General features: G+C 47.9%; 1 protein-coding gene across 1 annotated transcript; it reads right to left on the reverse strand.

Moving 5' to 3' along the window:
* Nucleotides 1–5: 5 nt before the first annotated feature.
* On the reverse strand, nucleotides 6–8,030 carry Otp (orthopedia homeobox). The gene is made up of 3 exons (XM_004645727.1): nucleotides 7,851–8,030; nucleotides 6,166–6,575; nucleotides 6–615 (listed from the first exon to the last, which is right to left on the reverse strand). Exons 1-3 carry the CDS (start codon nucleotides 7,885–7,887, stop codon nucleotides 85–87), a joined length of 978 nt encoding a protein of 325 aa, XP_004645784.1. The 5' UTR covers nucleotides 7,888–8,030; the 3' UTR covers nucleotides 6–84.
* Nucleotides 8,031–16,281: the final 8,251 nt, after the last annotated feature.

The raw sequence follows: 16,281 nt of genomic DNA on the forward strand, positions 1-16,281 counted from the left end.
GGGGCGGGTGGGCGCGGGGTCCTGGGCGGCCCCGGCACGGGGAGCGCAGGGTGCGTGGGCTGCGCGGGCCGGGGTCGCGCGGCATTAGGTGAAGCTCATGGAGACTGTGTGCTCTAGCGCCTTGCGGCGGAGAGAGGCGATGCTCGTGCCCCGCCACACGTCGCTGCTGTCCGGGGAGCTGCAGAGCTGGGGAGACCCCGACACGTTGCTGGGGCCGGGGAGGGAGGCGGGCACCATGCCAGGGAAGGCGGGCTGGTAGAGGTGCGACTGCAGCCCCGCGCCGTTGGAGCCCGCCAGGCTGTTGGACAGCCCCATGGAGTTGGGCGGCGGCCCGGCCGCCAGGCTGCACTGCGACAGCGACTGCGCCATGGCCTGCTGCCTGCCCAGCGCCGGCGGCAGCGGCAGCTGCGACACGCCGGGCATGGCGGCGGCCGCCCAGCGGGTGTCGTTGGCGTGGAAGGAGCACAGGCTATCGCCCATGGCGGCGGCCGCAGCAGCTGCGGCGGAGGGAAACTGAGGCAGGCCTGGCGTGGGCAGCAGCGTGCCCGGCGCGCGGAACACGTTGGTGGTCTTCTTGCGCTTCTTCCACTTGGCGCGCCGGTTCTGGAACCAGACCTGGAGCGGGCGGGGCGGGAAGGAGACAGGGCTCTGTTAGCAGCCGGGCGGCCGCGAGGCCTGGGGAGAGGACCCCAGAAACCCGCGTCCCAGGCAAGTGGTCAGCACCAGGCCTAGCCAGCGCCCACGTCCTGACGGACGCAGCCCCCGCCCAGCCTGAGATCCAAGCTCTCCACCGGTCTCTCGCCCACATCCAGCGTGCACACACCTGCTCAGTGGTGGTGGTGCCCCGGGGCTCAGCAGCCCCTGCACAGCGATGCATTCCGTGCACGGCACAGATGCACAGGTCTGCAGGCAGACACGTGTCAAGGCTCGACCCACAGGTACACAAATGAAGACAAACATGCGTACCCATGTGGCTTAATAGCATGTCTTATAACACTGATGGGGTATAGAATTTTCAGAAACGCTGGAAATTTGGAAATTGATGAAGGACCGTGGGTGACTTGACGAGTTTCGAAATCAAAAGACAAAGAAAACCCTACCACCACGGTTGACAGAGCAGAGCAGTTAATATAGAGATCGGCGTGGGCAAGTGAGCAGCACTGAGCTACCATGTTGCTTGGGTCACTAGCCTGCCTCTGATTCCTCCCACAGCGACTGATGCTGCTACCACAAGTCTGCTAGCACACTCCTCACCTACTCCAAGGACATCTTTGTCTAGGCGTAAGCACCTGTGCTGCAGCCCGCTCTGAGTACCTTCAAGCCCATTCCTTTCAGTAACTTACTGAGGTCACCAAGTATGGAGGCTTCCGACACCCTCAAATCTCTCCTTCCCACTTTCGTTTATAACCTAAAAGTAATCTCAATTTATAATCTAAAAGTAAAATTTCTGATCAATACAAATGAAAGGAGATCAAGTTTAAAACTCACATTAGTTAGGGAACAAATTTAATTTTGTTTCAACACCAGGTGCCTTTTTCAGGAAGATGTGTTTGAGAAAATATACTCCAAATGAAAATAAACCTCCTACTCTTTGATCCTTAACACTGGCCCAGGTAAATCAGATGATACTAAGACAATGCACTTATAAATGTCAAATTCACTTCACACAGGAGTTGTTTGGAAGATATAAAATAAGTTGCCTGATGAAAACAACTGCCTATTTCTACCTATTTGAATTTGATCTTTAAGAGCAATAATTCACCAACATGCTTACTTGGCAGAATTGAAGCTTAAAACTGAAGGCGTGCTGCGCCTACATAAAAATGATGTGGAACACAGCTCAGGTACTGATTGAGTTTCCTCTTACAACTTGGTCAACTGCCACTTGATCACTGTATTTGTAGTCCAAACGGTCACTCCTGTCCCTTAACCCAGGAATGTTTACAAGCTAATGCCTCAGAATATAGACATCCCTGCTTTCCTCCTCAGAAAACCAGCCTTATGTTCAAGACACACTCTCTGCCTGCCAGTGTGAAAGGCCTTGCAAGGCAGAATTCTCTCTGAGCCGGGCTTGGCCTTCCTATCCTCCCAGTGGCCCTCACCCTCGCTTCCTCTTTCTCCATTTACTACCTCCATTTCCTACACTGCTGTCTACCCCAGTATTGGCAGTGGGTAAATACGCCTTGTACCTTTCTTGAGACAGCCCCAGAGCTGGTGATGTGGTAGATTAATGAGGCAAATAGGGCCTTTGATGGTGGATGGGATCAATGTGGTGGGATTGAGCTGTTAGTGACCTTCTGAGAAGAGATAAACCCCCCACATTTTGCATTGCCTACACAATGCAAGGGAGTTGGACAGAATGGGGTCCTTAACAAAAACCTTTGTGTCTACATGGTCCTCATGTCTTCCATGCAGTACTAGATATACTTTGAAATGTGTCTTATAAAATCCAGAAAAGTTCCTAGCACACTGCAAATGCCAATGAATCCTGAAATGTTGGGTTGTTTAGAGGGCAAGAGGTGATGGAAGGAGTGGAGAGAGGAGCAGAAGCAAGGGGGAGAAAGTACCCAGTAGAATTTCAATAGCAAATATCGCTGCCAGTAAGGTTTCTGAACTTAGGTGATGCTCAGACACAAGCGGAAAAGAATCGCTGTGAAAGAACTAAATATTATAGAAATAATCAAAAAATTGTGCTCAATTATGTTTGAAGGTTAGTAGTCAAATGGTGGCTGCACTTTTTATGTTTCATGGTTTACTGGGGTTGGTGAAAAATCTGTATGAGATCTGAGCACCTCTGTTCCAAGCTATGATGCATATGTTTTAAAACTGTGAATGTTTCCACTTGAAAACTAGAGCATGACAGATTAAAATGCAGGCAAAAACCTAAGGGAGATTTTCAGAACACATGGATGACAACTCCAGGAACTATATTAACCACAGTCACACACCAACTTTATACTCAGTTTGAAATGCAGCCCTTCTTGAAAATGCTTAATACAACAGTGAGAATCTAATGGAGGCTGGAATCTAAAAATCCACTTTCATGATATCTGCTGTTACAGTAATATAGACATACTGTAAATGTATTTTAAAATATATAGCCCATTTAATTCCCCAGCTATAAATGGCTCAGAAATAGAGAAAGAGGGGGAGAAAGAAAGAATATTACTTTTTCCCCCTCAAAGCAAAAGCTTTATGAAGATCTCATTGGAATCCAGCAAATGATTAATGTGAAGATTTGGGAGGAAATCTGGGGAGCTGTATTAAAGCCTAGATCTCAGGTTCATTTCGATCAGCCAGCCGTGAACTCTGGGCCGAATTCATTACACTTTAATAGTGCTGGAAGAAGGAGAAAATGCAATTTCTCATTCCATTAGAAAACTAGAAAATACTCTCAGCTTGTCCCCCTATTAAGATGTGGCAGGTGACAGGGCCATTCTGGGGGACACGGTCAGTGGAATTACAGCACATTATTTTTGTTCGTATAAAATATTGAAAGGCAAGCCTGACTGTGCAGAAGTTATTTCACTGATTTGGTTTTTATGTAAATAAAATATTGAAAGTTAATTAATCCGTGCTAGAGACTAATGATTATGCTTATTATATTGCATTTGATCGCGTAATTTGCATGATTCTCGCATTGCTGCTTAATAAGCCATTCCAGGTTATAAATAATTCTGAAATTGGTTTCTAATAATGGCATGCTATAAAAGGAATGGTTTTATTACACTAGCCAGAAAAGGGGAGCAATATCAGACATGGAATTGGCCTCCATGTGAGTAGAGGTGCTTTAATACTTAAAAGTGTGATGTATAACAGATACAGATTAAAAATAAGTATATTGAATAATTTAGCCTAGATTCAAAAAGCGTCTCTGAAAACACACAATTGCAATAAATTAAATGTTTAGATCACTCTTAATCAGTGCAGTGGCCCACATACTGAAAAGAATGTGTGGCAATCTGTTAACTATAAAGAAAACTATGAAGTACTTATCATATACCAATATAAACCAATTACTATTTAATTTGAATTTGGTCAAGGAGCAATGGTACAGTGAATTGTGAAGTAAATACATTTTCCATAAATTATTTTTTCATTACATTACATAATGTTAATCATTTTGAAATGTTAATTAAGAAGGTTATATTGATCTGATTACTTTTTAATCTATGAAACATTATTTTTAAAAATATTGAAATTGCCATTCTATTAAATTGTTTCTATCAACAGCCTCAAGCTATTATCTTTGGTTGAACATTATGCTAGAACAATTAAAGTACTTCATCTCTTTCTTCTTGCTTATTTTTGTGTACTTTTTGCAAATAACAATTTCTATCATATAGTTTATATTTTATTTCATTTACAACTTTTTCTATTAAAAGAATCACCATCATTAACCTTTAGAAGACCTAATAAAGCTTAATAGACCTCATTTTCTTTTTTTCATAAAATCAGTTGTCCCATTATATTTTATTTGTGATTCTAAGTTCCATTTTAATTTGAACTAATTACCAGTATAGCTAAGTTAAGACATAGCATCTTACTCTTTAAGACAAAATTAATAGTCAATGTTTTTGTTGGACAAAAAGCAAATTTTATGAATTTTCAACCTCCAACATTGAACCTACAATCCTTTTATAATTAACATAGCATTAGAATTGTATATTTCTATAAAAGTTTAAGCTAAATTTCAAGTTTTAAAAAGAAGAAAGGTTGAAGGTTTAAAAGACATTAGTAATACATATCTGTACAGTGAATTAAATATTCTCTCAGTGAATAATTTCAGTGGCCCACGGTTCAGACCTTTCAGAGTGCACTAACAAAACTGTGCTGATCTATATTGAATCAAAATGTTGATCACTATGGTTCTACCCTGAATATTATTAATTTGACCATTTTAAGTCCTTAATGATATTCAGTTACTATTAAAACAGAAGATTGTTACTATTCTCCATTTACATTATTTTTTAAATGCCAATTGGAAATATTCAACGCAGGGACTATGGCAACCCTTGTCGTTCACTTTTTAGATCAAATGTAAAGCAAATGAGTTTACAGTTAATTTATAAAGGCAGGTGGCACTGACTTAACATACTAGTCAGATTGACACCCAGGACGCGGTACTGAAAACACGAATTTTCCAAGACTGTGAAAGATCTTTTTCAGCACTCTGGATAGCTCAAAACAAAGTGCACCTAGGATTTCACTTCCAAGCACCTGTCCGGAAAATATTTGATATTACTGTTATTCTTTAGAAAATGTAAAATAAGTATTGAATTAATCAGACTTATAATTTTACTTGTTACTTTTCAGAAAAATTATATATATATATAAAATTTACAACTTGAAAGGTATTTGGTTCAGTAAGAATAAGGGGTTAAACACTGACTTGTCCACTACCAGTCAACCTTTCCCACTCTAAATGTTCCTTCTTTGGATCGTATATCTACAATAGAAAGCTTTCAATTTTTCACCCAACTTCTTTTTCCCAATTTCCTTGGGAGAATCTAAAATATGTTCAGTGAACAAACAAAACTCCAGCGCTCACAGGCCGTGGAGAATCTCCAGGCCATTTGCGGGGCGCTGGTGGTGCAAACCCTTGCGAACATCAGAGCTGGAGGGATTTTGTCTGAAAGTGGCGGAAGAATATATTTTAGGAAAATGAAGCCACTCAGTGACATGAGGGTGTAGCTTTTTATTTTTTTATTTTTTATTTTTTTTTTAGCTCAGTGCCTCATTTCCTCCCTTCTTGTTTTCTGTACGGTTGTTGTATTCCCCGTTTTACCCAAGTGCTTCACAGGAGCTCACTAGGGTAATAAAATACTTGTCAGTACTGTGGGCTAGGGCGAGTCTTGCGCCTGCCTGGCTGCCCTAGGCACGAAGTTGCCTCTGGACAGGAGTCGGCCCCTGACAGTGCCGACTTGGCTGTGAAGACTTTGTCGGGGTGGTGGCTACGCTGGTGGGAGATGGGCCTTGTGTGACCACTGGGGGATGGTGATGGGGTGAGTTTCTGGGTAGAAAATCTGCTCGCTCGACCTAAGTGTGCAAAAGTGGCTGCAGCACAGCCCAAGTTCCCAGGAGGGGAAGGAATTACTAGATTCCCTTTGCCCAAAGTCGCCTACCCCCCTCTTCACCTTTACTCTCCGGCGGATCCCCGCGTACCTGCACTCGGGATTCGGTCAGCCCGATGCGCAGCGCCAACTCCTCGCGCATGAAGATGTCGGGGTAGTGGGTCTTGGCGAAGCTCCTTTCCAACTCGTTGAGCTGTGCGGGGGTGAAGCGCGTCCGGTGGCGCTTCTGCTTCTGTTGGCCCTGCTGTTGGCCGGCTTGGTTGGGGTTCGGGCCGCCCTGGGGCCCGGGCTGCTTGTCCGGGTCTTTGGCGCTCACCGCCAGCGAAGCCGGGGTGGAGCCCACGGTAGTGATGTCCTCCCCAGGCAGCAGCGTGGCTCCCTCGACAGCGTCCGAGTTGGGCGCCAGGTCCCCTGGATGGGCCCCGGGGTCGGAGGCCCCCACGCCCAGCCTACACTTCACCGCCTCCCGATGGCCCAGCAGCTCGGCTGCATCTTTCATACCTGAGGAGAGAAGGGGTCACGACCGTTATTGAGATGCTGTCCTCTCTGCGCCGTCCTCCTGTAGCCCCATCAGCTCCGCTCTCGCTTGCCGCGAGGACGGACGAAACGATCAGTGCGCGCATCCGGCTTCCTCGCAATTCGGACAACCGGACTGAAGCAACGCCTCCTGGCCCTTTCCCTCTCTCAGCAGCTGGCTTGGGTAGCAAACAAGCACAGGCTTTCTTTTCTCCCGCAATAAAACACTCTCAGGCCCAGTAATAAAAGATGCCTCCGATGCCCTTTCAAAACCTGTACTCCCAGCGCCCCCCCCCCCAAAAAAAAATTGAGAGCAAATTCTTAGACCGGAGGGGTAGGGGAAAAGAAAGAGATTTAAACACTTCCTTGGCCGCTGCTGCACCTGGATTTAGGTAGTCTGCCGAACTCTACCGCTGGCAGGATTTCCTTTCCCTTTAGAAGATAAATAAGTTTCCAAACCTTCCATGCACACCCCCAAATCAACCCCAATCAGCTCCGCCTCCCCCTCAAGTCAGAGCAAGTGTTTGGGAAATGGAGTCACATTCATCACCAAAGATTCCTAAACCGGAAACCGAGAGCCCCGCAACCCAGCTGGCATTACAGAAGCTCCAGTAAACTCCACAGCCAAAACAGCGAGTTAAACTTGAGAGGATTCAACTTTTCTTTCAGAAGAAGTAAAAGGCGCATTCCGCTCAGCCAGTGGCAAGCCTGAGAGCCCGGCAGAAGGTAGCGATGCCTGCGAGGACGAATTTTGTTTTGCTCTTTCTCAACCAGCACACTTAGCAAATCCACCCCGATGGTAGCAGCTCTTCCTTCACGCAACATTCTTTTTTAAACAAATTCAACCTTACTTAGACAAGGAGGAGGGAAGCAGGTAGTGGAGAAAGAGAATGAGAAGAAAGGAAGAAAATCCCAAATCAAAGCAAACAAGAGAGAAAAAGAAAAAGAAGCACCTCTAAACAAATTATCACAGGGCAGATCGCCTTTCAGAGGAAAAAAAAAAAAAAACGTAAAGGGGAGGGAGGAGGAAAAATAAGAAAAACAAAAAGTAGCAACATTCCCCAACTCCTTTTTTTTGGTTCTACATATTCCATAGATTTTTTTTTAAAGACGATGTTAAATCAAATTAAACTTTAATACAGCACAATTACTTTTAAAGAAATTAGTCCATTTAGGGTACATTAAGGTAAAATAAGGAACAAATTGACAATTTCCTGCCCAGGCTTCTCCTGGCTGCCCAGGCGCGAGGCGCGCACTCACCTAGCCTGGCGTCCAGGAGGTCGGCGTGAGACAGCATCGCGCACCGCTCCAGGGCGAAAGCTGTTCCCCCCCAAATTTTAGCGGCTTTAAGTTATTTAAAATAGATATAAGCTATAAGCTATACGATATAGATATATATAGATCACCTAAATGAAAGAAAATTCGGTTTGTGGTTAAAAAGGGGGCTTCTTGCATTATAATGTCCTTTAGAGAGACGGGGAGGTGCTTAACAGTTGAATGAACCCGTGAGCAGCTCGGCGAGGGGACCAATCAGGAGGGCAGCCTGCAAATGTCAGCGCCCGGAGAGTCCCCCACTCCGCCCGCCCGCGCGCCCGCCCGCCCGCCCGCCCGGAGGAGGCGGCCGCTGCAGCCCTGGCAGCCTCAGCCTAGGAAGCAGCGGAGCAGCGGCGCCACCTCGGCCTCCGGGCCAGCCCGTCAGTGCCTGCCCGGGCTCTTCGCGGGCGCACCCCGCCCTCCCCTGGTCCTGCCCTGCCTGCTCCCAGGCGCAGCTCCGGCTCCCAGAGGTGGTCTCTTCCTAGAGCAGGCCCGGGGCAGAGACCAGAGTAGGGCATGACCTCGGCGTGACCCAAGAGTCGCCCCGCCCGCGCGCCCGGGCCACACCGGCCTGCGGTGGTCCTCCCGGGGCTCGCAGCGGCCTGCAAGCCGCGCCCAGACTGCACCGCTGCTCATCCGGCCCGCACCTGGGATCCAGGCTCCCAGGCTGGGCCCTGGGGCCTTCAGAGTCCCAACCCACAGCCCACCTAGGGTGCAAAGAGGGGCTGGCTCCCCCAGCGCTGCGGGTGTGGGTGTGGGCCGTCTACTTGGCAGGCCTGCGAGCCCTGCGCGTCCCTGCGCTTGGTGTCCTTTCCTCCAGGCTGCCTCTCCGATCTGCTCCTCCGCCAGCCCACCTTCGCAGGCTGCCCCTACTCTGCTCTTGTGGTCAAAGTTTCTAAGTTTAACTCGGCTCCCAACTACACTTAAGGCTGTAAATAAAGTTAAATGTTCTTTATTTTCCTCTTGAATATGTTATACTACTTTAACAATTTAAAGTGCTTTGCACAAGTGAAGCGAACCATTTCTAATGTTCTGATTTTTCAGAGCCAGCCAACAACAAAGTTTAGATTAGTAATATATTTCTAACCAGAGTAATTTTCAAGATCATTAGGCATTTATGTAATTAGTGCCAAATCTATAAGCTTTTATTACGATTATTAGAGTAAAATCAGTATAAATTTGTACTAATTTACTACTGTTTAGACTTGGCTGTCAAGCCCTGAGGTTCTTATTGTAAATGATAACTGAGGAAATTAAGTGCAAAATTCTGTACCATTTCTGATCTGCTCCTAAACAATCCGTTTCAATTGTATTTGTAGCAGAACATAATGCTCTTTTAAAGTTATTTGACTTGTATTTTTATTTGCAACACAAGAAAAATGCCCTCTACCCAGGCACAATGAAAACTGATATTTACTACTCTCAACTTGATTAACATTGATTTTTAATTCGAGAGTGATGCAATTAAGATTATTCATTTAGTGCAAATAGAGCTTCCACAAAAGGGTGGCCCTATGAAGTCTGTTTTAAATAATACGGAGCAAATGGCTTTTTTTGTTCACCATCCAATTGACTTACACAAAACATTGGAAATGCTGCCTGAGAGCAGATGCGAGAGGAAGTGTGTGTGTGTGTGTGTGTGTGTGTGTGTCCTCAGCTGTGTGTGACAGGGACGAGCAAAGAGACAAAGGAGGCAGCAAGGCGAACTCTGGGGCAGTTTTGTTTCCTCCTTCTTCCCTCTTGCAGCCCGTTCAGCCTCCCATGCGCGCGCGCGCGCACACACACACACACACACACACACACACACACGAGCGCATTCGTGCGCTCACCCATGCACACACATGTGTGAATGCGGAGACATCTGCCACACGGTTCCTTCTGAGCCTTGGAGACAGCGTCCTCGGAAAGCCTGGGCCTCGCTGGGCGGTTGTACCGTGCCAATGCGGCCTAGGAGTCGAGCTTGGCAGAGCTGCACGGCGCTTGACAGGAGCCTGGTGCCCTTTAGAGAAAGGTTCTACCTGGGAGTAGATGGAAAAATTCCAAGACCTGAAGCAAACAGAGCCTCTCCAATACCCTCCCCAACAAAACCCTACTTTTAGGAGCTTAAGCCTCCAGACTGGACCGTAGCGCAGCCAGGCGGGGCAGTGGGCACTGGGGACTCAGCCCGAAGCGCACACCTGGCCTCGCTGGTTTAGGGACTAACGGGGGGAGGCTGAGTGGGGGGAGGGTCGTTCCACCGTAGTGGGCTTCTGGCGAATCCCGGCAGGAACACAGGGCAGAGGGTAGGGAGAGTGGCTCGGAAGGGGTAGGAAAGCCTGGCAGCTGCACCTTGCTCCCCCAAACCGCCCTGACAAAGTGCACCCGGGCGGGGCACACTGCAGTGGCTCCGCACATAGCCTAGAGGGATCCAAGAAGAAAAGGTGACGCCCAAGGCTGGGGCTGGTCCTGAGCTCTCCATCAGCACCTGAGCCCACACCCAGGAGCGCGTGTGTCCCGCCCAAGCAGCGGGGCCGGTCCGCTTCTTCCGCGCGCACTAGCTTTAGATTCTGTTTTGTTGTATGTTTCAGGTCGATAAATAAATGTGTAATAGTTAATGTGAAGACATATCAGAGTAATAACAATGGGACGAAATCAGAGTATTATCCATCTCTGTTAGTAACCGCTGAATAACAATGTTGCGGCGTGATTGATAGCGCGCTTCATTTTATGACTTTTCTATTGGTCTTGATTTTTATAGCAGTATAAACAAACTAAATCATTTCTTCCAAGACTTTGGAGCATAAACGTTGGGGGGGGAGAGGGAGAAAGAGGAAGAGAGAAATCCGCGCGTGGGAGGGCGGCTGGCGTGGGTGGCCGCGCGTGTGGAGGGCGCGGGAGGCCAGGAAAATGACCCCAGCCCGGGTGCCGGACGTTGACCCCGCGCCGGCTCCCTCCGCAGCTCGCTTTGGCCAATGACTGACTCCACCTGGGCAGCCAGAGCTGTGTTTCCCGAGTTTTATTCCCTGTCTTCTTCCCACGTTTCTGGGGCTGCCGGGAAAGTGCCGGTCAGGCCCATTGCTGTTGATAATTTAAGGCATTTCCCACATGATCACGGGAACTGAAGTCCCTAACAAGGCGAAGCTCTGGCGCGATGGCCCCCAAATCTTCGGAATGACAAGAATGTCTTCAGAAATCACTTCACAGCAAAGTAAAAGGATTTTCTATGACGGATCCAGTGATTTTTCCTCAATAAATAGGTTTTAGATTGTTACACACACGTAGAAGTGGAACAAAGGGAACTACCAGAAAATATATTGGTTGCCCCTAATAAAATTTATTTAGACAGTTTACTTCTCATAAAAAATAGAGATTGAATTTTGTACAAGAGCCTGCCAAGGGGCGATGCAGGGAAGTCATTTTTTTCTTTCTCCTTCCCTCCCCCTTTCTCCTTTTTAACGAAGCACAAAGAGCGTTTAAAGGCCGAGAGCCGGCTCCTCTCCCGCCGGCCTGGTGCCCAGACAGAGATGGGAAACCCGCTGGCTGTGCGGGAAGCCGGCCTTCTGGGAGACATATTTAAAAAAAAAAAATCTTGATCACTGATTATGTAAATTACAAACACAGCAAGTACACATTTCGTGTCTTTCCTCCAGCCTTGCCAAGCCGCCATTCCAGAGCAATACTTGGGGAGATGGTGTGGCTGACCTTGTGGGGCGTAGGGTGGGAGCCGGACCGCATCGCCTTCCACACGAAGTTGTGCAGCTTAGCGCTGCCGTTCTGATTTTCTCTTTAATTGTGTTTCTACATTCACTGTGTATCCTTTGTGGCGACAAAGACGGAGAGAGAATAAAAATGTATACCGAGTGCTGGCGGAGGAACTGGGTAGTGCGCCGAGAGCTCTAATTGCTTCCTCCACTTACAGAAACCTCTGGTGTTAGTTAAATGTAACTTTCCGCTGCTCGGGTTGTTTGTAAACTGCTCTCTTTTCTTTGCAGACAGTGGGCTGAAATATGGTGCGTTATTATTCACATTCCTGCTATTAAATGCTGAATTGTAACATTGTTCCCTTTAATGAGGAGCGCCTCCCTCAATAATTAACGATCCCACATTTTCCTATTTTCTTGCCTGATGAAAAGAATCAATTTTAATTCGTGGTAAATTACAGCCCATGCTTTTGGGTATTATTTGCTTACAGAAAACAAATCAAGCGACTTGAACGCTCCTGTTTACTTTTCCAGATATGCAATAACCCAAACACAACGGCACATCAGATCATGTTGCTCAGGCCTGCCTTAGAATCGGGAAAAAGGACGACAGGTCGGGGAAGTCCAGGCGGACAAGGAAGGAAGCTGGCGCCCACTGCTTCTGAACAATGGTGGCCACGCTGCGCTGTCTTCTTGCCTGGGCCACAGAACCCTTGCTTCCAGGCCGGGCCCTCGCCCACCTTCCCTGCTTGGGCGGGGTCTGTGGATCACATCTGGCCACCTTCGAGTTTGGGGCTGCTCCATGGAAGGCTGATTTGTAGGAGGCGACTTGAGAGTAGGGTGAGAGGAAGGAAATCTGAGAGCCGATCAGTCCCTGGAAAGGGCGCCTGTATGTGTGCGCCTCTCTTCCCTAAAGGGCCCTCTCCAGATTCCTAGCCCAGGAGTTACAGCAAAGGGCTCCAGGTGAATGCCTGGCCCACACCCTGCGGAGGCCCCTGGCTCACCTTCGACGGGGCTCTTCGGAGCACACACGGAGGTCTAGGACTCCTGGGCCCCCAGGCCTGAGCCCAGTGCCTACGCGCGTCCCCACGCCTCGGGCTACTCTCAATGGGGCGGGTCCGCTGGATGCAGCCACCTGAGCCTTTGGCTACAGAAACAGCCCACAGGACCCCGGCTCCCAGCTTCCTAATCAAACTGCGAGCACCCACGCACCGAGCCATCTTAGCTTCGTTACTAAGCACGGGGCAAAGGCTGCCTGTGCATAACGTGCGCACTTGGGTGAGCAGTGCCTGTCCACTTTGGCTCACTCGCAGGTGGGGGTGTGCCAGGAGCTGCGCAGGAGCAGGAACAAGGCTTGCATACCTCTGAACCCTTTTGTAATACAGAGCGCCACATATTCCCCCCCCCTCTGGAATAAGCAGTTTCGCCCACATTTGAATTTGCAAACTGTAACCAAACAGTCCCCTTGCATGACTTTTCATAGGTGCAGGGGCCAGATCCTTGTTTATTCTTTTTCTCCTTTCATCTTTTCCTTCTGACCACTGACACTGGAAGGCCTTAAGGCAGAAACCTCAACATAAAACAATGATGGATCAGTAGACACCTCTCTCTGTCTCTTGTCTCTTTCTCTCTCTCTGTCTCTCTCTCTCTCTCTCCTTCCCTCCCTTTCCCTCTCCCTCTTCCTCTCCCTTTTACCCTGTAATTTTAATGGCCCCAATTAGCTACACGGAATATAATAAGTGACAGAGGGATTTTGTTTGCATGTGTTAAGTTCGTTGCTTTTCTGATTTCTATTTACTCAGGATAAATAATCATATATCAGTTATTCAGTTAGGTGACAAGGCTAGTAATTGGAATAAAAAGAAAAAACATCTCATCCTTATCTCTTTCTATAACTAGATATAGCGCTAATAAGACTGCATCAATCTTATCTAGCAAATAAATAAAACAGACAAACAAACAAATTCGCCTCCAACAAGTTAATGCGGTGTATCTGAGTGGAAAGTAGATATTTTCACGCATTCTGGAGATGCGGAGTGACTTTTAATAAAATCACAAGTAAAACAAATGTAATCCGTAAGCCGTTTGTGGAGTCGCCCTCCCCCAGCCCTGGCCCCTGCCTGGCCTCTGTCTTGGGAAGGAGTCGATGGCACCGGGCTCTCCTTCCGGCCACTTCGTTTCTCGGGCGCCAGGGAGGGAGGTGGGGTGCTGTAGGCGGGCGCCCCTCTCCGTCCGTCCTCCCCGCACAGCCCCTCCGCCCCAGCTCCACTGTGGCTCCTTACCCCTCTCCCTTTAGGTCCTGCACCCCTCGCGCTTGCCCTCCACTCTCCCTCCGCCCTTTACACCCGCTCCCTCTCTTCTCCCGCCGGTTTCCCTAGCTGCCTTCCCCATTTCCCTCTTCCCCCCTTTCTGTCTCTATCCCCCTCCGTGATCTCGTCCCCCGTCCCGTCCCCTCCTCGCCGCCCGGCGCAGCTCATTCCGGGCGTCTATATTCACTCAATTAGAGAAATCTACAGAGAAGATCGATCTTCCATCTGCAGACATGCCAGTTTAACAAATTAGATTCTTGTTTCGTGCAGGTGATTTGGTGACAGTCGGGGAATTAGAAGTAATAAGTTGTTGTGTTTGAGCCCGGCCCCGCCCCGCCGCGCCCGCGCCCCGCGCCCGCGCCCCGCACCGCGCCCGCGCCCGCCGCATCCCCCGCCGTAATTAGTGCTGCTGCCCTCCATGTGGGCTCGATTAAACCGTGATTTAGCCGAAAGAAATATAATTATGGCTGCAAATAAAATAATCAGCATTGAAGAGCGATTTCCTTAATGAGATGGAGCGGTTGCACGTCACGGAGTAAAGGGGTCTCATTAAGAGGTGGTAATGAGGCTCGGGTGGACTGCGCAGTCACCGAGCAGCCCAACTTCTCCGCCTGGCGCCGCCCGTCCGGTCCGCAGGTCAGTGTCCCAGGGCAGCCGTGCCTGGAGCAGGTGTGTCCGCGATGCAGGGTTGGGATCCGGGGCTGCAAGGACAGTGGGCTTCTCTTTCTCTTCAAGTCATTGCCCAAACTCTGTTAAAGCACTGGGAACGACCTCTGTTTGTTTTCACACCCACCCACCATTTTCAAAAGCAAACGAGCATTATGCCAAATCTGGTTGCTCTGACCTTAATGCTCAGGAGGTCCCGAGTGTGACTTCTTTACAACACACTCTTCCACATGCACACTCTAGGGCTCAGCCGCAGCTAGGTCTCAGTATTCCTGGTTAGAGTGCAAGCCTTCTCCATTAAGTGGCATCATTTTCAACCATTCTGGAGTGGGCAGGCAAACAGGATGGCCACAGTGATTGAGAAAGGCCGACACCTTTTCTTATTCATCCCACTGGTATTTACTGATCACTTACTATGTGCTAGGTATTGAGCATTGGAGAGTGAGACACGAAGGCCTACAGACCCTGGGCTTGGTTGAGTTCATAGTCCAGTGTGGCAATCATTGACTGTAGCCCTCAGGAATTTGAACTTAATGGGAGAGAGAGACAACCCAGGAAGTAGTTTTTTTGGTTTGGTTTTTTAAAATTATATATTTATTAAATTATACATATAATAGTTACAATAAATTCAGTGACTAAAGCATATATAATTAATGAATTGTTCAATATCTACTTAGCATCTCACTATTCAGTGTTAATTAGTAAGTTCTGTATTTCTGATTAATTAGAAAGAATGACAATAGAGAAAGGGACACATTACCCTCAAATAACAAATTAGTTTGCTTTTGAGATCTGTATCAGTTGGCTTTTTGTCTCTGTGACAGAGAATTTGTTGTTTATGGTTGAGGAAGTTTCAGTCCATGGTCAAGTGGTCTCCTTGTCCCAAGGCCAGTGGTGAGATAGTAATAATACTCATCATCACAATGGGGAGGGGGAGGCAGTGCTTCCTGTCACACATAGACAAGAAGGGAGAGAAGACAACACACTCCAATGGGTGAACCTTGCATAGCCTCACCTCCCAGTAGCTCCACACACTGGAAACCAGCCTTCAAGGTGCAGGGAGCGAACAGTTAAGATCCAAAGGACAATAACAGGCCAGTCCAGCATCCTGCATCCCAAGCCCACACTCCACCAGCACTGTCTCAAGCGCTCTCTTCACTTCAGTGTGTGCTCTGACCCTGTTTCACCTGCTCCTGCAAGATTTCCTTCCTAACCAGAAGCCTGGGATCTCAAGAAGGAGAGCAACCTTCTTGAGTGCTGGGAGTTAGTGAGTGCTCTTTCTTGTTCTTGTGTTAGAAGATGCCAAGGAAAGGCATGTTGCTTTGATGAACAACTTTTTCATATCTGTCTGGTAGCAAGAAGCCTGAGAGAGGATATCTCCAAATCACAGCTGTCTACCTATTCCCAAGTCAGCCTCAGTGGTTGATGGAAACTTTTGAATGTTTTTGTAAAACTCCTTTTTGGGGAGAGATCACAGATCTCTCTGGACACAACTTTGGAGAGTGTGATGTGGCTAAACTTTTAATATTTATGATTATGACATTCAGAGAAGAGCTAATGCAAATTTCCAGGAGGGTTCACTCAATAAGTCTGAATCTAGGAACAGCTGGGTCAAGCATCAGGAAGGAATAAATTACTTGGGGGCGGGGGAGATGGCTCAATAGAATAAGCGCTTCCCTGCAAGTGCAAGGGTCTGAGTTCAATCCCCAGTTCTGAAAAAAA

The sequence above is a fragment of the Octodon degus genome, unplaced genomic scaffold (genome assembly GCF_000260255.1).
Source record: "Octodon degus isolate 3935 unplaced genomic scaffold, OctDeg1.0 scaffold00238, whole genome shotgun sequence".
Classification (NCBI taxonomy): domain Eukaryota; kingdom Metazoa; phylum Chordata; class Mammalia; order Rodentia; family Octodontidae; genus Octodon; species Octodon degus.